The sequence below is a fragment of the Mirounga leonina genome, unplaced genomic scaffold (genome assembly GCF_011800145.1).
Source record: "Mirounga leonina isolate KUSES-001 unplaced genomic scaffold, KU_Mleo_1.0 Mir_150, whole genome shotgun sequence".
In the NCBI taxonomy this organism is placed as follows: Eukaryota; Metazoa; Chordata; class Mammalia; order Carnivora; family Phocidae; genus Mirounga; species Mirounga leonina.
The window spans coordinates 21562323-21586541 of NW_023270374.1; the positions used below are offsets into that span (position 1 = coordinate 21562323).

Genomic DNA, 24219 nt, shown 5'->3' on the forward strand with positions numbered 1-24219 from the left:
CACCACTGTGGGCAGCTGCCCTCGGCCGCCGCCGCGCCCCCGCCCACACCCGGGCCTCGTGCCCGCCCGGGTGGGCCCGGCCCGGGCCCCTGCCCCCCGCCGCGGCCGCCCCCGCCGCCTTCCTGTCTCCTCGGGCGCCGGGGGTCGCGCAGGGCGGGACATGGGTGACCGGAAGTGGAAGCTGTGAGCGTCGCCGCCCGGGGCTCCGAGGCCCGAGGCGCCGTCGGGGCCGCCGCGACGCACGCATGGAGAGCGCTGGGCTCCGGGCTGCGCACCGACGGCTAACCGGGACGCACGGGTTCCGCCGGGCGCGGGCTGTGCAGAACCGACTGGCCTCCCGGGGCGCGGGAACATGAGGCTAGGCCCGGAGCCCCCAGAGGGCGAGGCGCGCGGTGCGCGGGCCTGCCCCGGGCGTGGGTGAACGGTGCGGAGCCCCGGGACTCGGTAATTGGCGCTAGCGGGCGCGCGCATGCGCGGGGCGGCGGCGGGCACGTGGCGAGGCGCAGGGCGGCGCCGCGCGGGAAGCGCCTCGGTGACCTGGTGGCCCGCGGGCTGGCGACCCCCCGCCTCTGGTGCCAAGTGGGACCGAGGCAAGGCGCCACCATGGGTCCCACTGTGCCGCCGCCACCTCGCCTCCGTAGCCCTGAGCAGCCCGGGAGGGGCCGGCGCAGGTCTCATTTATCCCGGGGCGGGCCCTGGGGCCGACCTGTCCTGAGTCCCCGCCCGCGCACGGCTTAGTGGCCTCTCTCCGCAGCCCGTCATTGGCAGCGGCGGCATGGTCTTCTGTCTGGAGAACGAGGAGCCGCGCCTCCCCCTGCGAAGCGCCATGGTCCACTTCCAGGCCTCGGAAGTCCAGCAGCTGCTACACAACAAGTTCGTGGTCATCTTGGGGGACTCAAGTGAGTGCCCCTCTAGGTTCACACTACCCAGCCCCGCATCTTCAGTCTGTTTTCTATGACTGGACCCTTTGTCACCATCCCAAATCTCTTTTCTGACCCCTAGTCTCTTCCAGTCCAGTAGGTGTTCTGTTTTTTATTTCCCCATGCAATCTTCCACAGGTGTCTGACCGATGTAGTCTGTCACATTTTTTACCCCATCCTTGCTCAGCATTTTCCTCCCTGACAGTCTCCCATACTTTCCTTCATGGGAGCAGTGGATTGTGTTGTCTGTCTCCTGGGTGACTTGGCCGACTTACTTCTGCCAGGTGATTGGGCCACTGTGTACTAAGTTGGGGGTGGTGCACCGCCAGAGGCAGAGGTAGTACCAGGATTTTTTTAACCTCACCTTTTCTCCTGCCTCTGTAATGAGCTCCACAGAGGTGGTGTTGGGCAGCCCCAGCCTTGGGAAGATGGGAGGCCTGGACTTAGGAGGAGCTAGGGTGGGGTGAGGCTTGTTTAGCCTCAGGATCTCTGTCTCCCTGCAGTCCAGCGGGCTGTGTACAAGGACTTGGTGCTCTTGCTCCAGAGGGACTCACTGCTCACAGCCGCCCAGTTGAAAGCCAAGGTGAGGGAAGCTTGGTAGCCACGCCAGTGGTGGGTGGGCACAGACCCTGGCCTGGCAGGGTCTTCCTCCCTGGCATGGGTCTGACCAGCTGGGTGGGGGGGTGGGCAGGGGGAGCTGAGCTTTGAACAGGACCAGCTGGTGGCTGGGGGTCAGCTGGGCGAGCTACACAACGGGACGCAGTACCGGGAGGTCCGCCAGTTCTGCTCGGGTTCTGGCCACCACCTTGTGCGCTTCTACTTCCTCACCCGCGTTTACTCCGAGTACCTCGAGGGCGTCCTGGAGGAGCTGACATATGGGCCTGCCCCGGACCTGGTGATCATCAACTCCTGCCTCTGGGATCTCTCCAGGTTGGGGCGGGGGGAGAGGGAAATACTGGTTGGGGGTGGAGGTATGGCTCAGAGGCTATCCACCCTGTGCTCTTGCCCACCCTATGTGCTGTCCGACAGGTATGGCCGCTGCTCGATGGAGAGCTACCGGGAGAACCTGGAGCGGGTGTTTGTGCGCATGGACCAGGTGTTGCCAGATTCGTGCCTGCTGGTGTGGAACATGGCCATGCCCTTGGGGGAGCGTGTCACTGGGGGTTTCCTTCTGCCAGAGGCAAGTGACTGAGGCCCTTCAGGATGGGGGAGGAGGCAGCTGACTGGTAGACAGAGAGCCTTCCCTCCCGACCCTGCTTCATTGTGCGGCTCTTAGATGCTGCACTTTCTTACTCAGCTCCAGCCCCTGGCAGGGTCTCTGCGGCGGGATGTGGTTGAAGGGAACTTCTACAGTGCAACACTGGCCGGGGACCACTGCTTTGATGTCCTCGACCTCCACTTTCATTTTCGGCATGCGGTACAGCACCGTCACCGGGACGGTGTCCACTGGGACCAACACGCACACCGCCACCTCTCACACTTGCTTCTGACCCACGTGGCCGATGCCTGGGGCGTGGAGCTTCCCAAGCGTGACTATCCCTCTGGTGAGCCCTACCACTAGGGAGTAGGAGAGTGATGCAGAGGGGGTTCTTAGAGCATAGGGCTCAGAAACAGAATAGGACAGAGTACTCAGGGAGTAGAGGCCTCTTGAAGGATTGTTGTGGCTCCTGAGTGCACCTTTCTCATCCCCTGGGGAGGGTGAGATCACGGGAGCAACATTTTGACCCAAGTTCTGGTTCCATATGGTCTAGCATATAGTCATCTCTGTACGTGAGTTCATGTAAGCTTTGAGCACGTAAGGCAGCGTGTCAAAAGATCCCTATCCCACAGATGAATAGGGAAGAAATGGGGGGACTTCTAGCTAGGCATGGGGGTAGGAGGGTGGAAAGACGGAAATGGAGGAAGGGCAGTCATTCGATGTTGCAGAAGCAAAGAAACCCCTCAGCTGGTGCTGTCAGGCCTCTCAGTTCTTGCTTGCTCTCAAAAGGAGCATGGTGGCTGATTGTTTCCATGTCTGCTTCCCCCTGGATCATGTCCTCAAAGGGCGAGGTTCCTACCTTGTTGCCAGCTCATCCCTTTTGGCCTTGGTGTCTAGCACAATTGCTATGTACATGGTACCTACAGGGTAGTGTCTGTTGAGTTGGGGGCACAAGTCATGTTAGAAGGCTGTTTATAGCAGCACTAGAGGGTGTGAGGACACAGAGGCCAGGAATGTCACGGAGGTAAACTAGGACTTGGTAGCCAGGAGTCGGAGCCTTGAGGAGGTGGATTAGGACTTTGATTATATAATGGTTGGGTTTCCTTGTTTTTTAGATGAGAACTAATCCCCAGCGAAGAGAGGGGTGCTCTAATGGTTGTAAGGCTAGTTTGTGGTGGCTTAGGTCTTCTGAACTCAGTTTGGAGGTCCAGAAATAGGGATGTGAAAAGGAAGAGTGAGGTGGGAGGATGTGACTGGTGAGTTTGGTTCAGGCAGACCTCTGAGGTGCTGTGCGTTGTGAGACCCACAACATGACAGGGTCTCGTGGTGTCTAGAGAGAAGACTTCTTAGGCTCATTTGTTGGTCTGTGGGGAGGAACTAGGAGAGGAAAAAGCTACAGATACAGGAACCGGGCATACAAAGGGAGAAGGCTCTAGAGGGGAGCATGAGGTCAGAGCAAAGGCAGATCTGTGACTTTGAGAAAGGCAAGGAAGAAGAAACATACCCTGGGCTTGGCCTGAAATGAGAGAGAATGAGGAAGATGGGGTAGGAAGCAGAGGGTGCCCCCGCCTGGTGGCCTTTTTCTCCAGTAGGAGGGAAGAGAGGTTTAAGAGTGTGGACAACCAGAATTCTGGGTGGCCTGGCTCTCAGGCCTAAAACAAACAACCATCCCGTTCTTAGACCCGTGGATTGAGGACTGGCGAGAGCCGGATCATCTGTTCCAGGGGAGCCATGGGCAGCCCCCAGACTTCGGGGAGCAGCTGGCCTTGCCCCCACCCCAGCTCTCTCCCCTGCCCCCTCCCATGCCTTTCCCCTACCCCATTCCTCAGCCCTCGCCACCTCCCTTGTTTCCACCCCTGCCCCAGGACACCCCTTTTTTCCCAGGCCAGCCCTTCCCACCCCACGAATTCTTCAATTATAATTCAACAGAAGACTTCTCGATGTCATCCCACTTAGGTAGGTGCCTCCGCAGTCTCCCCTCCCACCTCTCCCAGCCTCCCTGTGCACCTTCCCCAGCCTAGCCTCCTGTGCCCAGGTGGACTGAAAGGAGTTGGGTAGCTCCTTGTGCCCCCAGGATTGGGTTCAGTCACTGCTGGATCTACAACAACATCTGTAGACTCGTTAATCAACTCTTTGATTGTCATAATTTGCTGATTTGGAGGTAGGGGAAGTGGTGTTGCCATTTTGTAGATGGGGAAACAGAAGCCCAGAGAAGCTCACCCTGGAGGATTAAAGCTGCCCGGAGGCAGAGCTGGGCTCACCTGGTCAGAAGCCCGCTCTCTGATAATGGCTGGTTCTTTTGTAGGATGTGGCCCTGGAGTGAACTTTGTGCCTGGCCCCCTGCCACCTCCAGTCCCTGGCCCTATCCCCCATGGTCAGCACCGGGGCCCAGTGGTCCACCGGGGGATGCCACGCTGTGCTCCCAACAGCCCCTACCACGTGCCGAGGATGGGGGGGCCCTGCAGGCAGCGGCTCAGACACTCAGACAGACTGATCCACACAAACAAACTGGACAGACAGCCGCCTGCCCATTCGGGGACATGGCCTGGGTAGACTGGATCTTGGACTGGGGCTGGATGTGCCAGTGGCCCTACAGGGCCTGCTTGCCACCCCCGGTGCTGGGTCAGGGTGTCTGTTATGCCTGGCATTGTTCTTGTCCATTGCTGTCACTAATAAAGGCATGGAAGAACAGAGTGGCATCTTCCTGTGTGAGGGGATGGGTTTCCCAAACCATGATCTGAAGAGTTGGGGAGCTGCCTCTGGGCCCTCTCCAGCCTTGGCCCTTTCACCTCATACTATTTAAAAATCATTGAATGTGTCCTTCCTGCTATCTCACACACTCATTTCCACCCTTACCAGAACACAGGTGTGCTTAAAGATCCCGGAGGGGTCCCCTGTTGTCGGCTGCTCTTTGGGATTGGAAAATAGCAAGGGCTGAGTTGAAACTGTCAATATTTTATTTGGAGTTTTGGATCTGGCGAGTTCTCACCTCTATTTTCCAGTGTTATGCATTCAGGTATACATTCAACATTCATCTATTTCTGGACATGTACACATACCTTAGTTATCTGCACAACTCTTGGCACTGGGTGGACACTCATTAAGTGGTTGGAACTAAACAAGCTGCCAAACTCAAGTGGAAGACTGATTAGAAATCTATTATTTAATAGATATAATGCGCAATGGGAGCAAACTAAGCACAGACCAACCTCTTTGTTGGGGGGGGTGGGACTTGGGGGGTCTGAGGGAGCATTCTAAGGTGGGGGGGTGGTAAGAGGCTGTGACAAACTCTGTAAGGAAGTTAAGAAAGAGTACAGAGTTTCAGCTTTGACAAGTGGTGTTGACTCTAGGTTTGTGATACTACTAAGCATCAGGGGTGGAGTGTGGGCCAGATGGTGGCGTTGGGCGGGGGGGCGGGGGAAGGAAGGAGCATGGTAGTAAGCTGATAGGTGCTGTGGGGCAGAAAAATAGGGTAACATGGAGACACTAAATCATCTTGAAGTAGAATTGGGGCGAAGAGAGGGATGCAGATTTCTTGTATTGAGTTTCCATACTTGTTACTAAAATTTTACCTTGGCAAACTCACACAAAAGGACATGAAATAGCAGATGAGAAAAGTGTTGACTGTTGCTGGCAATTAACCACTTGCAAATGAAAGTAAGCTGTTAAATTAAGCCGCTGGTGCTGGGGAAACTGGTACAGACAACGTGAATTAATAAAACCCTTTAGAGAGCAACATTGACAGGGTGGTTGAGAATCAAAAGAGACAAACAAGCTTGGTTTTCTTTGGTATAGACAAAAAGTGGAAGGCAACATAGAAAAAAAAGCCTTTTGTTAGGGAGTTAAGATTTTAGATTTGTTATTGTTGCAAAAACTGTTTCTTTTTGTTAACAAAAACTCATCCTTGGGGCAGCCCTCTTCAGCTGCCTCAGTTTGCCCAACCTCTTGTTCATTCTTTTCTGCCTTTCTTCAAAACCCTTTTCTGTCTGGACACTTTTATACCTCTGACTCTGGAGCTTCTCAATGTCACTGGAGAAAACTGGTCCAAAAATTTCAAATTTTTCTCCTGAAAATTGACAGGAGAAGAAAGTAATGAGTTACCCGGTCTCACCCGGCCCTCTCCGTTGCTTGCCATCGTGTTCTCTAAAAACTCCTTGTCCCCTCCCCTACCAATCCTTAGTCTTTTCCACTCCCTTCAAACCCCATCCCAATTCTGGAACTCTCACTCTGTAAGAAAGCTTGAGACTGTTCAGTGTGTTCCATATCCCCATCATTCTGCCTCTACATTTCCCATCTCCACCCCATTTCACTATGTAGCTCCCATTGCCCACAGGGGGTTTCATAACCTTTCCTTCAGCTTCCCAACATAGACTTGAAATCTATCATAAGAGCAGAATGGAGATAAATTATTTTCTTTTCACTTGGTCACATAAGCATATTATAGTACAAGACACTTGGCTTCTCTCAGATTTTATTCGGTTATGACTGGGAAACAAGAAACTTAAAAAATAGCCACATACATGTCATTACTTACAATGTTTCCTGGCCTTTGTTTTGAGATGTAAAAATGATGAGACTTTTATGTTTCCCCAGTAGGTAGGCACACTTTGCTAGTTAAGCATGACAGAACTCAAACTTCATTGTCTCAAAAACCATCCATATTTGACCATTGACAAATCATTTAATAAGACAATCTTACGTAGGGGCGCCTGGCTGGCTCAGTCCGTGGGGCATCTGCCTTTGGTTTGGGTCATGATCCCAGGGTCCTGGCGTGTCTGGCTCCTTGTTCAGTGGGGAGTCTGCTGCTCCCTCTCCCTCCCCCTGCTTGTGCTCTCTCTTGCTCTCTCTCAAATAAATAAAATCTTTAAAAAAAAAAAAAAGACAATCTTACATAGACTCCCTCTCATTCATGGAATCTTGGTGTGTGTTTTTTCATGGACTCTTGTTCTTTTTTTAAAGATTTTATTTTTTTAGAGAGAGCGAGCAGGGGGAGGGGCAGAAAGAGGATCTCAGACTCCGTGCTGAGTGCAGAGCCCAACATGGGGCTGGATCCCACAACCCTAAGATCATGACCCATGCCAAAATCAAGAGTCAGACGCTCAACTGGCTGAGCCACCCAGGAGCCCCTGGAATCTTAGTTCCAATATCCTTTCCTTTGCCATACCAAGATATTCCTGAAAGTAGTAAAAGATGTGTGAGCTCTTCAGTTGTAATACCAGCCTTTATTTTCCAAGAAAATAAGTCTTTCAAGGGGCGCCTGGGTGGCTCAGTCGTTAAGCGTCTGCCTTCGGCTCAGGTCATGATCCCCGGTTCCCGGGATCGAGCCCTGCGTCGGGCTCCCTGCTCCGCGGGAAGCCTGCTTCTCCGCCCCCCCCCCCCCCCCACGCTTGTGTTCCCTCTCTCTCTATGTCTCTCTGTCAAATAAATAAATAAATCTTAAAAAAAAAAAAAGTCTTTCAAGAAAACAAAATCAGTGGAGTTTTTTTTTTTCAAAACATTTTAACCAAACTGGAAGTTTCCCAACAAAAGCAGATAACTTGCCTTCTGTTACATTGTCCAGTTCCTTGCATGGATTGTGTGTTGAGTTCATTTTAGTGTTTACCTCCACCGGGTACATTGGTGAAAGATAAACTCTGACTACAAGAAAATGGACCTATGCTTAAAAAAAAAAAAAAAAAGCCTGCTTTATTGAGATGTAACTCAAACTGCATCTATTTCAAATGTACAATTTCATAAATGTTGACATGTATACATTCATGAAACCATCACAGTCAAGATAATGAAACTTATCTTTGCCTCCTTGTAAACCCTTCCCTTGTTCTCTCCCCACAACCTCCTCACATCTCCCAACTTCCAACACCAAGGAACCATTGATACTGATCTGCTTTCTGTTACTATAGATCTGTTTGCATTTCCCAGAATTTTACAAGGAACCATTCAATAGGTACTCTTTTTTTAACCTGGCTTCTTTCACTCAGCCTAATTAGTGAGATAGATGGAACAACATGGAAATTCATGTTGTTACGTGTATCAGTAGCTCGCTCTTTTTTACAGCTGAGTAGTATTCTATTGTGTGGCTGTACCAATGTTTATCTGTTCACCTGTTGATGGACATTTGAGTTATTTTTAGTTTTTGCCTGTTGCAAATAAAGTTGCTGTGAACATTTATGCACAAATCTTTGTGTGGACATATGTTTTCATTTCTTAGAATGAAATGGCTGGATCATACAGTGGATGTATGTTTAACTTTTAAAGAAACTGACAAACATTCTTCCACAGTGGTTGTCCCATTTTATAGTCAGGCTAGCAGTGTGTGAGGGATACAATTCCCTGACATCCTCATCAACACTTGGTATTAGTCTTTCTAATCTTAGCTATTACGATAGGTGGGTAGTGTGGTTTTACTTTGCATTTCCATAATTACTAATGAAGTTGAAAGTCTTTTCCTGTGCTTATTGGCAATCTGTTTATCTTCTTTGGTAAAGTTTCTTTTCAGACTGTCCCTTCTCTCCTCCCATCCCCTTTTTTTAAAAAAACTTATTATTGGGCATTGAGAACTTTTTATCCTGGATCCAAGTCCTTTATGAGATGTACGGTTTGCCAATACTTGTTCCTTCCATGGCTTGTCTTTTTCTTAGCAGTGTCTTTTGAAGGACAATTTTAGTTTTGATCAGGGGTAGTTTATTTTTCTTTAATGGATTATACTTTTGGTGTCATATCGAAGAATTCTTTGCCTAACCCAAGGTAACAACCATTTTTCTGTATGTTTTCTTCTAGAAGGTTTATGGTTTGGGGTTTTACATTTAGGTCTGTGATCTATTTTGAATTAATTTTTGTATATAGTTCAAGGTGATTGATATTTTTTTACATATGAATACCTAAAGATTCCAACACTACTTGTTGAAGACTATCATTTCCTCACTAAATTCTCTTTGCACCTTTGTTGAAAATCTGTTGTACATATATGTATAGATCTATTTCTGGACCCCATATTCTGTTCCATTGATCTATTTGTCTGTCTTTATGCCAATACCATACTGTCTTGATTATTATAGCTTTACGATAAGTCTGGAAATCAGGTAGTGTTTGTCCTCTTTGTTCTTCTTTATCAAAGTTATTTTGGCTATTCTAGATCCTTTACATTTCTGTATGAGTTTTTTTAAGGTTATTTAGAGAGAGAGCACGCGAGCAGGGAGAAGGGGCAGAGAGAGCCTTAATAAGCAGACTCCACCCTGAGCGTGGAGCCCTACACGGGGCTAGATCCCACGACCCTGTGATCACAACCTGAGCCAAAACCAAGAGTCGGACACTTAACTGACTGTGCCATCCAGGCACCCCTTCCGTATGAGTTTTTTTTTTTTTTTTTTTTTTTTTAAGATTTTTATTGACAGAGAGAGAGAGAGTAAGAGAAGGAACACAAGCAGGGTCAGAGGGAGAGGGAGAAGCAGGCTTCCTGCCGAGCAGGGAGCCTGATGTGGGGCTCGATCCCAGTTTTAAAATCAGCTTATTTCTACAGAAATGCTGGGATTTTTATTGTGATTGTATTGAATATATCGATTAAATTTGGGAACAATTGACGTCTTAGCATTGTTGGGTCATCCATTTCATCAACAAGACATATCTCTCCATTATTTAGGTCTTCTTTAATATCTCTCAGCAACATTTTGTAGTTATCAGTGTACAAATCTTTCACATCTTTTGCCAGATTTACCTCTAAGTGCTATTTTTTAATTTTAAATGATGCTGCTTTTTAAATTTCTTTTAAAAAAATATTTTATTTATATGTCAGAGAGAGAGAGCACAAGCAGGGGAAGTGGCAGGTAGAGGGAGAAGCAGACTCCCCGCTGAGCAAGGAGCCCGATGCAGGACTCAATCCCAGGATCCTGGGATCACAACCTGAGTTGAAGGCAAATGCCTAACCAACTGAGCCACGCAGGCGTTCCGCTTTTTAAATTTCTATTTCTGATCATTCATTGCTAGTACAGAGAAACACATTGATTTTTTAAAAAAATTTTTATTAACATATAATGTATTATTTCTTTCAGGGGTACAGGTCTGTGATTCATCAGTCTTACACAATTCACAGCGCTCACCATAGTACCTATCCTCCCCAGTGTCCATCACCCAGCCACCCCATCTCTCCCACCCCCCTCCACTCCAGCAACCCTGTTTGTTTCCTGAGATTAAGAGTCTCTTACGGTTTGTCTCCCTCTCTGGTTTCATCTTGTTTCATTTTTCCCTCCCTTCCCCTATGATCCTGTCTTATTTCTCAAATTCCTCATATCAGTGAGATCATATGATAATTGTCTTTCTCTGATTGACTTATTTCGCTTAGCATAATACCCTCTAGTTCCATCCACATCATTGCAAATGGCAAGATTTCAATTTTTTTATGGCTGCATAATATCCCATTGTATATATACACCACATCTTTATCCATTCATCTGTTGATGGACCTCTAGGCTCTTTCCATAGTTTGGCTATTGTGGACATTGCTGCTATAAGCATTGGGGTGCATGTGCCCCTTCGGATCACTACATTTGTATCTTTGGGGTAAATACCCAGTAGTGCACTTGCTGGGTCATAGGGTAACTCTATTTTCAACTTTTTGAGGAACCTCCATACTGTTTTCCAGAGTGGCTGCACCAGCTTGCATTCCCACCAACAGTGTAGGAGGGTTCCCCTTTCTCCGCATCCTCGCCAACATCTGTCATTTCCTGACTTGTTATTTTTAGCCATTCTGACTGGTGTGAGGTGGTATCTCATTGAGGTTTTGATTTGTATTTCCCTGATGCCAGGTGATGTTGAGCACTTTTTCCTGTGTCTGTTGGCCATTTGTATGTCTGCTTTGGAGAAATGTCTGTTGTTTATGTCTTCTGCCCATTTCTTGATTGGATTATTTGTTCTTTGGGTGTTGAGTTTAATAAGTTCTTTATAGATTTTGGATACTAGCCCTTTATCTGGTATGTCATTTGCAAATATCTTCTCCCATTCTGTTGGTTGTCTTTTGGTTTTGTTGACTGTTTCTTTTGCTGTGCAAAAGCTTTTCATCTTGATGAAGCCCCAATAGTTCATTTTTGCCCTTGCTTCCCTTGCCTTTGGCAATGTTTCTAGGAAGAAGTTGCTGTGGCTGAGGTCGAAGAGGTTGCTGCCTGTATTCTCCTCAAGGATTTTGATGGATTCCTGTCTCACAGTTAGGTCTTTCATCCATTTTGAGTCTATTTTTGTGGGTGGTGTGAAGGAAATGGTCCAGTTTCATTCTTCTGCATGTGGCTGTCCAATTTTCCCAACACCATTTGTTGAAGAGACTGTCTTTTTTCCATTGGACATTCTTTCCTGCTTTGTCGAAGATGAGTTGACCATAGAGTTGAGGGTCCATTTCTGGGCTCTCTATTCTGTTCCATTGATCTATGTGTCTGTTTTTATGCCAGTACCATACTGTCTTGATGATGACAGCTTTGTAATAGAGTTTCAAGTCCGGAATTGTGATGCCACCAGCTTTGCTTTTCTTTTTCAACATTCCTCTGGCTATCTGGGGTCTTTTCTGGTTCCATACACACAACTGATTTTTTTTGTATGGATCTTGTATCATAATGGTGACTAATATGTACATATTAGTTGCTTTGCTAAATTCCCTTATTAGTTATTAGTTATTAGTTCCAGTAGCTTTTTTATAGATTCCATTGGATTCTCTACATAGGCAGTCCTGTTGTCTGCAAATAAAGATAGCTTCACTTCTTGCTTTCCAATCTGTATGCTTTCTATTTATATTTCTTGCCTTATTGTGCTGGCTAGGACGTCTACAATGTTGAATAGAAATGGTAAAAACAGACATAACATTTTTCCTAATCTTAAGGGAAAAGTATTCAGTTTTTTCACCGACTGTGGGATTAGCCATTTTTTTTAATTTTCTTATTATTTATTTATTTTTATTTATTTATTTGAGACAGAGAGAATGAGAGACAGAGAGCATGAGAGGGAGGAGGGTCAGAGAGAGAAGCAGACTCCCTGCCGAGCAGGGAGCCCGATGCGGGACTTGATCCCAGGACTCCAGGATCATGACCTGAGCCGAAGGCAGTTGCTTAACCAACTGAGCCACCCAGGCGCCCAGCCATTTTTTTTTAAAGATTTTAATTTTAAGTAATCTCTACACCCAACGTGGGGCTCAAACTCACAACACTGAGATCAAGAGTCGCATGCTCACAGACTAAGCCAGCCAGGCACCCCTATTTTTCACAGATGCCTTCTATATGCTTGAGGAAATTTCCCTCTATTCCTAGGTTGTTGAGAGTTTTGTTCTATTTTTAATCAGGAATGAATGTTGGATTTATGAAATACCTTTTCTGCATCTATTGAAATGATCACATATAGTTTTTAGTTTGTAATATGGTGAATTACATTAATTGTTATGTGTGTGTGTGTGTGTGTTTTAATGTTAAACCACCCTTGCATTCTTGGCTTTAAAAAGGGAAGTGGGGAGTCGCCTAGGTGGCTCAGTTGGTTAAGCGACGGCCTTCGGCTCAGGTCATGATCCTGGAGTCCCTGATCGAGTCCTGCATTGGGCTCCCTGCTCGGCAGGGAGTCTGCTTCTCCCTCTGACCCTCCCCCCTCTCATGTGCTCTCTCTCATTCTCTCTCTCTCAAATAAATAAATAAAATCTTTAAAAAATAAAAAATAAAAATAAAAAGGGAAGTGGGGGTGCCTGGGTGGCTCAGTCGTTGGGCGTCTGTCTTCAGCTCAGGTCATGATCCCGGCGTCCTGGGATTGAGCCCCACATCAAGCTCTCTGCTCAGCTGGAGGCCTACTTCTCCCTCTCCTAACCTGCTTGTGTTCCTGCTCTCACTGTCTCTATCAAATAAATAAATAAAAACCTTAAAAAAAAAAGAATAATTAAAAAAAATTAAATTAAAAAAATAAAAAGGAAAGCAGTTCAGGGCGTTTGGGTAGCTAAGTCAGTTGAGCCACTGACTCTTGGCTTCAGGTCAGGTCATGATCTCAGGGTGGTGGGATAGAGCCCCGAGTTGGGATCCATGCTCAGCAGGGAGTCTGCTTGAGATTCTCTCCTCCTTCTGCCCCACCCACTCTCTAAAATAAATAAATGAATCTTTGAAAAAAATAAAAAGGAAAGAGGTTGTGCAGTTTGAAGGTGATAAAGTTGGTATTTTCTCCTCCTCTCAGAAATCACCCAAGCAAAAATGAAAATTTTTGAAATGAAATGAAATGAAAATTTACAGAAATGTAAATACCATATCTGATGACCAGGAGAGAGCAGAAAACCCAAACAATGAATTTGGTGGGTAGGCTGAAAAAAAGCAGTGGAATTGCTGCTTGGTACAAATCACTTTGAATATTATTGGGCAGCATTTGCTAAGGTTGAACATTTACATACTCTATGATCTAACAATTTCACTTTAAAATAAGTGAGCACATCTATCTACCAAAAGACTTGTCCAAGGATATTCATATAAGTTTAATTCATAGTAGCCAAAACTTAGAAACAAGCCAAATGTCCTTCAATAAGAGAGTAGATAAATTGTTGCCTCTGTACAGTGGGATAGTACACTAATAAAGGAGGGCAAACTACTGAGAGATGCAACAACATGGATGAATCTCACAGTTGTAACCTTGATAGAATCCAGACTCTAGAGTACATTTTGTATGACTTTCTTCTGTATGATTTCAAGAATAGGCTAATCTGTTGTGATAGAAGTCATAATACAGGTTACCTATGGGGGAAAGTATTGATTGGGAAAGGACATATGGAACTTTCTGGGATGATGGAAAAGTTCTATATCTTGATCTGCGTGGCAGTTACATGGACACACATACAAGTATATAAAAATTCATTGAGGGGCACCTGGGTGGCTCAGTTGGTTAAGCGACTGCCTTCGGCTTGGGTCATGATCCCGGAGTCCTGGGATCGAGTCCCACGTCGGGCTCCCTGCTTAGCAGGGAGTCTGCTTCTCTCTCTGACCCTCCCCTCTCTCATGCTCTCTCTCTCTCATTCTCTCTCTCAAATAAATGGGTAAAATCTTTAAAAAAACAAAGTTTAAAAAAAATTCATTGAGCTGTACCCCCAAGATTTGTACATTTTACTTGCACGTAAAATGTGTGTGTGTGTGAATTATATGTCAATTAAAAAGGAACCAGGATGGGTTTTTTTCTAGGAAGAGTTCAATATTAAGACACCTAAAAATGTAATTCACCATATAAACAGAATAAAGGAAAATAACCAAGTTGTCCTTGTAGTAGATGCAGAAAAAACAACAACAATTCTTTCATTCAATGTCCATTCACAATCAAAACTGTTAGCAAATCAGGAATGGAAAGGAGTTTCCTTAGCTGGATAAAAGTAAACTACCAAAATCCTACAGTGACCTACGTAATTCTTAATGGTGGCACCTTAGAAGAAGTTCCTTTTAAATCAAGATCAAGTCAAAGGTGCTTATGAATAGCAATTCCATATGCCATTGTCTGGGAACCCCAGCTTGCACAGTTAGATGATGAATGCACAAGGAGAGGACTGATAACATACTGATAACATCTGGCTATTAGATGGATGTGGTATCCTTCAGTTTAGAGGACTTTATGACTCATACATGTTACAAATATTTTGCAAGTATGCAGTATCACATCTCAATTTTAAATATTGTGGGTTTTTTGTTAGACATTTAAAGACATAGGCCAGAAAATATGGTAGAAGCAACAAGATCTTAAATCAAGTTCTTTTATTTTTAGGATGGAAAATATTTGAAAGGTAAGGAGGCAGTATAAAGGAAGCAAGACTCAGAATATAGATGTTTGCTCAGCAGAAAAAAAAAAAACTTGTTTAAAATTTGTTGCATCCAAAGCCTGACAAAACCTCACAAAAGACAGCTCTTTCCCCCAGGAGGAATGGGATCATAGACTAGGGGTGGGTCAGGAGTCCGTGACAGTGATGATGGCTAGATTGGACCCTTCCTTCTCTAGGATTCTCATGAGCTCTGCCCTTGATGCCTCTGGGTTTCTGGCTGGGGGACCCAGGCTGGAGATTTGGGGAAGGGGGTGAGGAGTCCAAGAAGCCCCTACCGATTCACCCTCGCCCCCAGTGCTAGTGTCCCGGCCTGTGAGAGGCCTCTCCCTTCCGTTCCTCCCCACACCCCAACCAAACCTGACTCTTCATTGCCAGAGAGGGAGATCTCCGCTAGGGGTCGCGCCTTGCATCGTCGGTCGCCGGCTCCGCCAGTTGCGATTCCGCGGGGTGCTGACTTTCCGGGGATGGTTAGCACCTTCCTTTTGTGGGTGCCCACAGCCCTCCGATCCCCGGCTTGGCTCAGCATTTCCTTCTCAGCCTCAGGCCCTTGACCTCCTCGTTCCGCCCGCACGGTCAGCGCGCCGGGTTCGACGCCCTCCAGCCCTCGCCCCGGCCCCTCTCCCCAACCTGAGCGAATTGCGCAGTGCCCCACACCTGGCTCTGCTCCCGGAGTCACCTCCCGGCGCGGCGCGGACCACCTCCCCCTCCCTGCAGGAGCGGGTCTCCACCCTATCCCCCTGTGGCCTCTCGGTGAGGACAGCCGCTCCCCACACCCCCGAGCCGGGACCCACTTTCCCCCGCACACGCGAGTCTGCGGAAGAGCGCCCCCTCTCGGCTACCCGCAGCTGGCTCTTAGAGGATCCTCCGGCGCCGCACAGCTCCTCCTTCCAGGGACCCCTCAACCTTCCCCAGGGTGGCCACTGACAACTGTCTCAAGAGGTGCCCCCCGCCCCCGGAGTTCCCTTGACGCCGCCCTCTCAGACCCTCCGTCCCGATCGCTCCTACTCGGTGCTTTCTGCACCTGGGGCGGAGGAGAGTCGTACCCGACGCTCCTGCTCCTAGGTGCCCCCCAGCATATGTGGATGCCCTGTGGCTCCCTCTCTGCTCTCTTAGATGCGACGGACCTGGCGGCTGATGCCTCCTCGGCTCCCGTCCCTCCTGCCCCGCCCGATCTGATTATCCTGGTCAGGCCACGCAGGTAACGGGGTGCCCACGCCACCCCCACCGCCACCCCATCAGAGCAGGCTGCGGGCTGCGGTGCGGGAGGCCAGGCAAAGACACCGACCTAACCGTCCAGGTCACTCAGGCCAACGGGGCGGCTCTCCTTTCTTGGCCCAAATCGGAAAGACCTAGAACTCCTTCATTCCAGCCTGTTCATTTGCCCCAGGCTTGCATTTTTAAGCTTTTTAACTCTAAACGAGTGACTTTATCTACATTCAAAGGAATTTCAGGAATGACGTTCATGATGGCAAGGTCCCTCACTTCCCTTTTATCTGTATACTCCACTCCCCCTTGCCTGCCCCTAGAGTTGGCCATTCCTTTCTGTTTATCTTTTGTTTTCACGTGTTCTAGGGGGGGGAAAAAGTTTTGCTGGCATACATTTTAAATTTGTGTAAAAGGAATTGTATTCTCATTCTTTTCACTCAGCACTAGGATTTCGAGATCAATGCGTATAGCGTCCTCTCCTAACTGTGCTTAAACCTAACTGTGTAAAATAAGCTGTGCTCATCCACCTGATTTGACCTTTCCCATCCCCTGCCACCACCAATAGTACAATCAGCCCTCTCAAATACATCCCCTTATGCAGTGCTTCTCAAACATTTGTGTGCATGTGTATCACCTGGGCTCTTGTTAAAATGCAGGCTCTGATTCCACAGGCCTGGGAGGGGGGCGCTCAGACTCTGCATTTCTCGCCAGCTCCCAGGGGATACCTATACTTCTGGTCCTGGTGGGACCACTCTGAGGAGCCAGGCCCTTACGGGCCTCTATGAGACTTCATTTTGGATTGCTGGGTCACAGGGTATTGGTTGATCAAATTTGATAAATATTGCCCATCAGCTCTGCAGTCTGGCTGTACCACCTTATCCTCTACCAGCAGACACAGGAGGGTAGAAGGTATATATTTATGTGGGGAAGGGAAGAAGGCCTTCTCCTTGCTTCTGTCCAAATCCTTCCTGCCCCCATCTCCGCAGTGTGCCTGGTCTGGGCCAAAACCTCCTCTCTCCCTTAATCATAATGGCCCCAAGGCTCTGAAATGATGTCCCTGGCCAGCAATGGCCAGCCAAGTCAGTGAGAGACCCAAGACTGGCATCCTGGCTTCATCCCTAACAGGAGCTCTTAAGAACAGGCATTGAGAGGCCCCAGGGTCTTCCATGCGGTTATATTTCCTCCATCGCATTTGCTTGAGTAGCCCACTAGGGTGAACCAGGATTCAAACACCCTGGCTTTGCCCCTGGCAAACGGCGATCCTGAGCCTGTCTCCTTATCTCTAAAAGGGGATAGCATAGCTACAGCTTGTGGCATGAGGAGTCAGTCCAGGAATTTTGCCCACATGCCACGAGCCCCACAGGGGCCCTAAAACAGGTGTTCTTGCCTTGGTTTTACCCTTGAGGAAAATGAAGTTCAAGAAGGTAAACTTTAACAATTTCCACCAAGGCCACGGAGCTAGAAAGTAACAGTGCTTGGGATTCAAACCCATTCTCAGCCAATACCCCAGAGCCCAGGCTAACCATGAGGCTTCACCATCTCCATGTCCTGTCTTGCCCTTCCTACCAGGCCACATTTGAGGGTGAACCACAAGGAAACTGGAAGGAAGGACTGTGCCTGGGGTTTGGGGCTTTGGATGTTGAAGGCCTCTGACCAGTGGCCTGCATGGTTATGAAACTCCACAGCAAATGGGTTTTCGCAAAAATAAACTTAGGTCCTAGGGTCTGGTTCCCATGGCCTGAATGTTTAGGTGGCAGGAAAGAGGAACTTTGGTTCTAGGGCTTCAGGAGCAGAAATTTTAGGGTTAGATATCCAGTGGGGTCACGACTGGGTGGAAGACAGGGAGGGTCAGGAACTGGGTGGGGGTCTGGTGGGTGGGTCTGAGCTGTGGGTGAAGGGCCAGGGTGCTGGGCATGAAGGGATGCCCTCTTCCAGACCTTCCTGGAGCTGTGAGCAGCAGTCGGGACAGCTTCAGAAACCCATGGGCTCTGCTTTCTTCACTCACACAGCTGTCCAGGCATCTCCGGGCGCCAGGCCCCAGCTGCAAGCATTTCACAATGAGGAGAGCTCAGCATGTGCATGTTTCGAGATTTCATGTCACACGACCTTTTACATCTCCACACCCATCCACAATTTCGGAGGGCCAAAATTGTATGCATGACAGAGCGTTTCTCTGAAGGCCCAGGGAAGCTTCCTGCTCTTTCAACCACCTTCAGGGTCAAAAGACCCGTTGAGCCTACAGATTATTCTCAGACTTCAATATAATATCTTACAGTTTTCTGGTCTTTACGAAGTACCTCACACATAGGCGGTATTTTCTTTGACTCACAACAACCCCATGACAGGGTTGGGACCCACTTAACACCGAAGTTCAAAAGAATTAACTGGCCATGGCCACACATTGTGTAAGTGGGGAAATGGGACTTCTTGTTCATTTTTTCCATCACAGACCTTAGGTATCTTAAAGTAGGTCTCCTCTGGGATCCTCACTACCCTAGCTGGCCCACTTCCCAGACTTGGGGGTGCTCACGGAGGCAGAAGGTAGGGAGTCTAGGGAGTGGGGGATGCCTGGGCAGAAAGGAGCGGGAGGTGAGTTAGTTGAGGTCTCATGGGGCTTCTGGCCAGCCCTCTCTCAGCTAGGTTTCTGTCAGTGGGCCCTTTCTAGAGCTCGGGGAAAGAGGGCTACTGAGCTAGAAGTTCTCAATGAGTCTACAGCTGAGACAGCTGGGCATCTGTGAGGAAAAGCAGCTGCCAGTTGCCAAGGGAGCCCTGGTGGTGTCACCAAACCCTTGTGGGAACTCTCGGCGGCTTGGCCAAGCTCTGCCCCTGGCTCACCCTTCTGCCCTGCCCCTTCTTCTCAAAGCCCCCAATGCCTCACACCGAGGACCTGTAGCTTCGGCAGATGGTGGCCAGAGGTTGGGCCGGTCTACGGGGCCAGCTCTAGGCCACATCACGCCTGGCCCGAGCAGTGCTAGGGACGGGGCGGGGGCAGGGCTGGGGGCTGGGGGGTGGGGTCTGGGGCCTGCTGAAGCCACTGCCCTCCCCTTCCCCAGGACCTCAGGCCCTAGGCCAGGGCTCAACAGACACAGGCAGCGGGATGGGGTTGCCCTTCTATTGGTCCAAGTCCTGAGTGTAGTCTGGGTGAGACATGGAGGTGAGGAGGCCCACGAGGCTCAGCAGCGTGGAGAAAAGCAGCAGGAAGGAGGCGGTGAAGAGCAGGGTGGGGAGGGCGCTGAGCACCAGCAGCAGGATGGCTGGCAGCAGATGGCGCCACGCGGCGGCCACGACGGGCCACAGGGAGCTCAGCAGGTAGGAGCCGGTGGTGAAGAGCGCGTGGCACAGCGTCAGCGCCAGCAGCAGGTAGAGGATCCCCTCCAGCCCCCACAGCGCACGCTGGAGTGGCTGCCGCCAGCCCGACGTGGCCCACCACTGGGCCCAGCTCCGAGGCACGTGGCACAGACACCAGCGCACCCAGGCCTGCCGCGTGGCCCAGGCTGACCAGGGCGCAGCCCGCTGCGGCCCCTCACCGGCCCCGATGGCATCTGTCTCCACCTGCGGCTGCGGCGTCATGGCTGGTGCACCTGGGGAGAGGGCCAGGCCAGCTGCAGGAGCAGCCCTGGAGACGCCTGGGGCCTCTGGGCAGGCGGGGGGTGGGGTGGGGGTGGGTGGGTGCAGGGGTCAGGAGGGGACCAGCGTGGGCGGGCCAGGGCTTTGAGCTGGGGCCTGGGTCTTACCTCCGGCAGAGCCACCTAAGTCATGTTGCTTCCTGCAGCGCCCAGGATGGCCTAGCAGCCAGAGTGGAGCCCCCCTCAACTCCCCCCCCATCCCTCACCCCCCTGCCCACCCCCAAGGATCCCTATTGTGACCCGGGTGGGGGTGGGGTCCCGCCAAGAGAGGAGCCACTGCAGGATGTGAGGCTCACCTGAATCCCCCTCCACGGACCGTCCAGGCTGGCAGGGGTGTCTGGTGAGCCCCCAGACGCAAATTCTCGTGCTTTCTTGTGAGAAGCCCTCTCGGGATCCCTGTTCCTACCGTGCTAACTGATATCCAGGCCCACTCTGCTCTCCTGTAAGTCTTTCTGGCCACCCATTCTCTAGAACCACAGAGGAAGCCAGAATGGCCACCCCCAACCCACAAGCTCAGAGGTGGCTGCCACATCCTGCCCTGGCTCCCTGTCCCTTGGCCCCGCCTTCTCTTGCTGTCTCAGACGCAGACCCAGGTATCCGCCGCCCATGCCGGGGGGCCAAAGGGCCCCTGCAGTTCAGGCTGGAGATAAAGGGGTACCCCCCTGCCTGCTCAACCCAGGACAGAGGAAAAGGCGATCTGGGGAAGCAGCAGGGCCAGTGTATTTCTGGATGGGGGCGGAAGGCCAGGCCAAGCAAGGCCAGGGGCACGCCTCGGGCTCCCAGGAGCAGCCCCAGGCCCAGGAGTGCCAGTAGCAGGGCCTCCTGGGGGCCGAGTCATCCTGTGACTGCAGCCGCAGGCAGGAGTGCGGCCCCCTGACTCCGGCCTCCCGGGAGGAGTGTCTGCGGGGGGCCTGCGGGCCTGTGGACAGAGAAGGTGGCGGTGGGGCCTCGGGAGGTTGGCCACTGGCCCACCTGCCGGGCTGCTGCACACTTAACCGGTGGAGCAGGTCAGGGGCCAGGAAGCTGACCAGCAGCAGCGAGGCTGGGCCAGCCAGCTGTCAGCCCCCGTGCTCCCAGCCCTAGGACACTGTCCCGGAGCTGGGTCACGCTAGGGCCCCAGGGGGACATGCACGGACCCACTGGACTATGCGACCCCTCCCCAGCCCCCAGGCCTCTGGGAGGGACTGGGATAGGATAAGCAAGGGCTTTGGGCCTGGGTAAGCAGAGCTGGGTCATGGAGGGAGGTGGAGGTGACAGGAAGGACTAGTGTTGGGGGGGGGGAGATGGGAGGGGGCGAGGCCCTGGCAGACACTCAAGAGTGAGCTCCGTGGGAATCCCCCCTCCCCACACACCCACCTGCCACACCCTCCTCACCTCCCACTCCAGTCAGCCATTCTGGGACTGGGCAGCTGGGGCATTGTGACCTATTGCCAGGTGGGGCCCTGGGGTACAGAGGGGGCTGTTGCTGGTTTTGGCCACCTAAGCAGCTGGTGGCTTAGGTGGGGCTAAGTCAGAAGGGAGTCCGTGATTTCTGAGAACTAAGACTCATCCTCTTGTCTTCGTGAATTCTCTGCCCCAGGGCCCCCGTGAGGATCTGAGTTACCAGGAAGGCATTCTAACTCCATCATCACATGGGCAGCTGAGCAAGAGAGGAAGGGCTGCTTTCTTTCTCCTGAGGGTTCCCAGAGCTCTGTATCCAGGGGCAATCATTCAATCTTCCTGTCAGCAGCTCTCTCTCCCCTGAGAGCTGTGGGATGCCTGTGGGCCCTTGTGGGGGAATTTTCAGGACTACAGCCCTGAAATGCAGAGGCAGGCTCTGCCAGGAAGCACCCTGAGACTTTCTGGGGCTGGGCTCCCACGGGACTGCTACAGGGTGGGGCAGGAGGGGGCTGTTTCGAAGCCCTGTGGTCTGTGGGAAGTGTTTCAGATACTGGGATTCCAGAGATGATATAGGTAATGTAAGAGGGCTTCAACATAGTAACCCCCAAACTGGAGGTTAAAGTTACCCTCTGAGAATGAAAGTAAGGCAAATGAACATATAAGGAAGGGATTGATCGTCTGAAAAGGAAACCTATCCCCATGATAATCTGTAAATGGGTGGTGGCTACAGAGGTTCCAGCACATCTCAGATTAGTGACGTAAGAGGCAAGAGTAGAAGTGGATCATAATTAAGAACAGAATCCTTTCCACATATCATACTTTGAGGGAAAAAATGATGGGGCTGGGGGAAGGGTCCAGTGGCCACACAGTCCCCAGGAGAGGAGAAAGCAAAAATCAGGTGGCATATCCGCCTCCAGCGGGCCCTGTCCAAAGACTCAAGCCTGGTGGACTTGACATCATTAGCATAGAGCCAATGGCCCTGTGGCCCTTGGGACCATTCATCGATTGTTTCTGCTCTGGCTCTTCCCAGAGTAATAAAGCGATACCCGCAGAATTCTGAGGGAAAATGATTTCCAACCTAAAAACGTAGATCTGTCCAAATGATTATCAAGTACAAGAGTAGAATAAAGACATTTTAAGCCATGCAAGTTCTCAAAAATTTGACCTCGTATACACTCTTTCCTAGAAAGCTACTGGAGGATGTGCTTCAGCAAAACAAGGCATTAAACTAAGAGGACAATATGGGAGTCAAGAGATGAGGCTAAACACAGGAAAGCAATGATGAGAAAGGCTCGGGATGTCAGCCGTGCTTCCAAGTAAAGAAAGCAAACAACCCAGGCTGGAATCAAAAGCAAGATGCTCCAGGAGGGATGTCTCCAGAAGAAAATGAAATTATCTGTGGTTTTTAGATATGTTCAAAATGTTCAGTTCTGTTGGTCGCTTTGGGATTAAATTAGTAATTGATGCCTAGAAAACCAAGCAAATGATAAAACAAAGTAGTGCTAACTCCAGGAAACACAAAAAGTCGGACGATAATATTTACACGGTCATATATAAGCACTGAATATTGACTCCAGTGACTTAGCTCTTTGGGAGGATGGAAGGAGTTTGTTTGTGTACTTGAAGATATATGTTCGGGAGGGTGGTAAGAAAGCAAAATCCTTAATTCCATAGCAGGAAACCTACAGATAACATTTAGACATAGAAAAATTAAGAAATAGCAATAGAAGTATAGAGGTAAATACAAGGAGAAATAACAGAATTAAAAGTGGTTGATCTGGGAATGGAGAAGCATAGAAAACAGTCTTCTATTGAGAGCTTAAATGTGATTTACCTTTAAAACTGTATTCTGTAGTATTTCGGCTAAATGATTTAGTTAAAGAAAAGAAAATTAATATAGGGTCATATTACAGAGATCAGGAATACACCCTCCCAGGATGAATGAAATGCCAATATCCCAATATTATGTGGATGTGCTCTTGTAGCTTGAGATAAAATTTCCAGTGACAGCTTCAAACACCATCAAATACCATCAAACTTGAAAGTTGTGAATCTCGGGCGCCTGGGTGGCTCAGATGGTTAAGCGTCTGCCTTCGGCTCAGGTCATGATCCCGGGGTCCTGGGATCGAGTCCCGCATCGGGCTCCCTGCTCCTTGGGAGCCTGCTTCTCCCTCTGCCTCTCTCTCTCTGTCTCTCATGAATAAATAAATAAACTCTTTAAAAAAAAAAAAAGAAAGAAAGAAAGTTGTGAATCTCATGCATTTTAGACGGAGGTGCTCTAAATCTCCCACCTAGCACTGCTCAGCCTTTAATGTGCACGTGTATCTCCGGGGGTTGAATCCTCCGGAGATCCTGTTAAAATGCAGATTCTGATTCAGTAGGTCTGGGGTGGGCTTCTGCATTTCTAACAAGCGCCCAGCCTCTAACGAGCTGGTGCTCTCGGTCCTTGGCCACACTTCGAGGAGCAGGGCTTGAAAAGACCTTGATGTACAGAAGAGAGACAGCTGGGGGAGGTGGTGAGCAGAGGATGGGCGTGTAGCTGTGCATGGAGGTGCCATGGAGCTGCCATTGCAATGCCATGCAATGCCCACCTGCATCACAGGGAGAACACCAAGTGCAGAGTGAGCTCTGCCCCAGCACCAGAGACAGAAGATTAGGAGACCCAGGCAGGCAGGAGATACTACCACTTCTCTCTTTGTGCAGCCAAACACATAGCCTCCTTTCTTTTCTTTTTTTTTTTTTAAAGATTTTATTTATTTATTTGAGAGAGAGAGAATGAGAGAGAACACATGAGAGAGGGGAGGGTCAGAGGGAGAAGCAGACTCCCTGCCAAGCAGGGAGCCCGATGCGGGACTCGATCCAGGGACTCCAGGATCATGACCTGAGCCGAAGGCAGTCGCTCAACCAGCTGAGCCACCCAGGCGCCCTCCTTTCTTTTCTTGACATCGTTTTAGTCCATCCATGTATGTGGGAATAAGAGGACTGTCTGAAGCTGTTTTCCCACCTTTAATTCATCTGGTTAGCTTCAGGGCCCCCAGGAAACCACATATTATCTCACTTCATTACCACCAAAACCCTGGGGCCAAGCTATCATTG

The 24219-nt window shown here is 49.8% G+C and overlaps 3 protein-coding genes across 8 annotated transcripts; 1 reads left to right on the top strand and 2 right to left on the bottom strand.

Moving 5' to 3' along the window:
* The first annotated feature begins 40 nt into the window (after window positions 1–40).
* On the top strand, window positions 41–4831 carry PCED1A (PC-esterase domain containing 1A). 6 transcript variants are annotated; one of them, XM_035006007.1, is made up of 8 exons: window positions 41–444; window positions 755–899; window positions 1424–1503; window positions 1612–1850; window positions 1950–2100; window positions 2197–2464; window positions 3799–4074; window positions 4424–4831. In XM_035006007.1, exons 2-8 carry the CDS (start codon window positions 776–778, stop codon window positions 4669–4671), a joined length of 1386 nt encoding a protein of 461 aa, XP_034861898.1. In that variant the 5' UTR covers window positions 41–444; window positions 755–775; the 3' UTR covers window positions 4672–4831. The 6 variants fall into 6 exon arrangements, with proteins under 6 accessions (XP_034861898.1, XP_034861901.1, XP_034861899.1 ...); XM_035006010.1 differs by having other exon boundaries at window positions 4003–4074; XM_035006008.1 differs by having other exon boundaries at window positions 2218–2464.
* A 14397-nt stretch (window positions 4832–19228) lies between these two features.
* TMEM239 (transmembrane protein 239) lies at window positions 19229–19702 on the bottom strand. Its single transcript, XM_035005662.1, has one exon. The coding sequence runs from the start codon at window positions 19685–19687 to the stop codon at window positions 19229–19231; it is 459 nt and encodes a 152-aa protein (XP_034861553.1). The 5' UTR covers window positions 19688–19702.
* A 386-nt stretch (window positions 19703–20088) lies between these two features.
* On the bottom strand, window positions 20089–21010 carry CUNH20orf141 (chromosome unknown C20orf141 homolog). The gene is given in 3 exon segments (XM_035005663.1): window positions 20089–20662; window positions 20740–20799; window positions 20801–21010. Coding segments are annotated over 3 exon segments (645 nt in total). The 5' UTR covers window positions 20980–21010; the 3' UTR covers window positions 20089–20256.
* Window positions 21011–24219: the final 3209 nt, after the last annotated feature.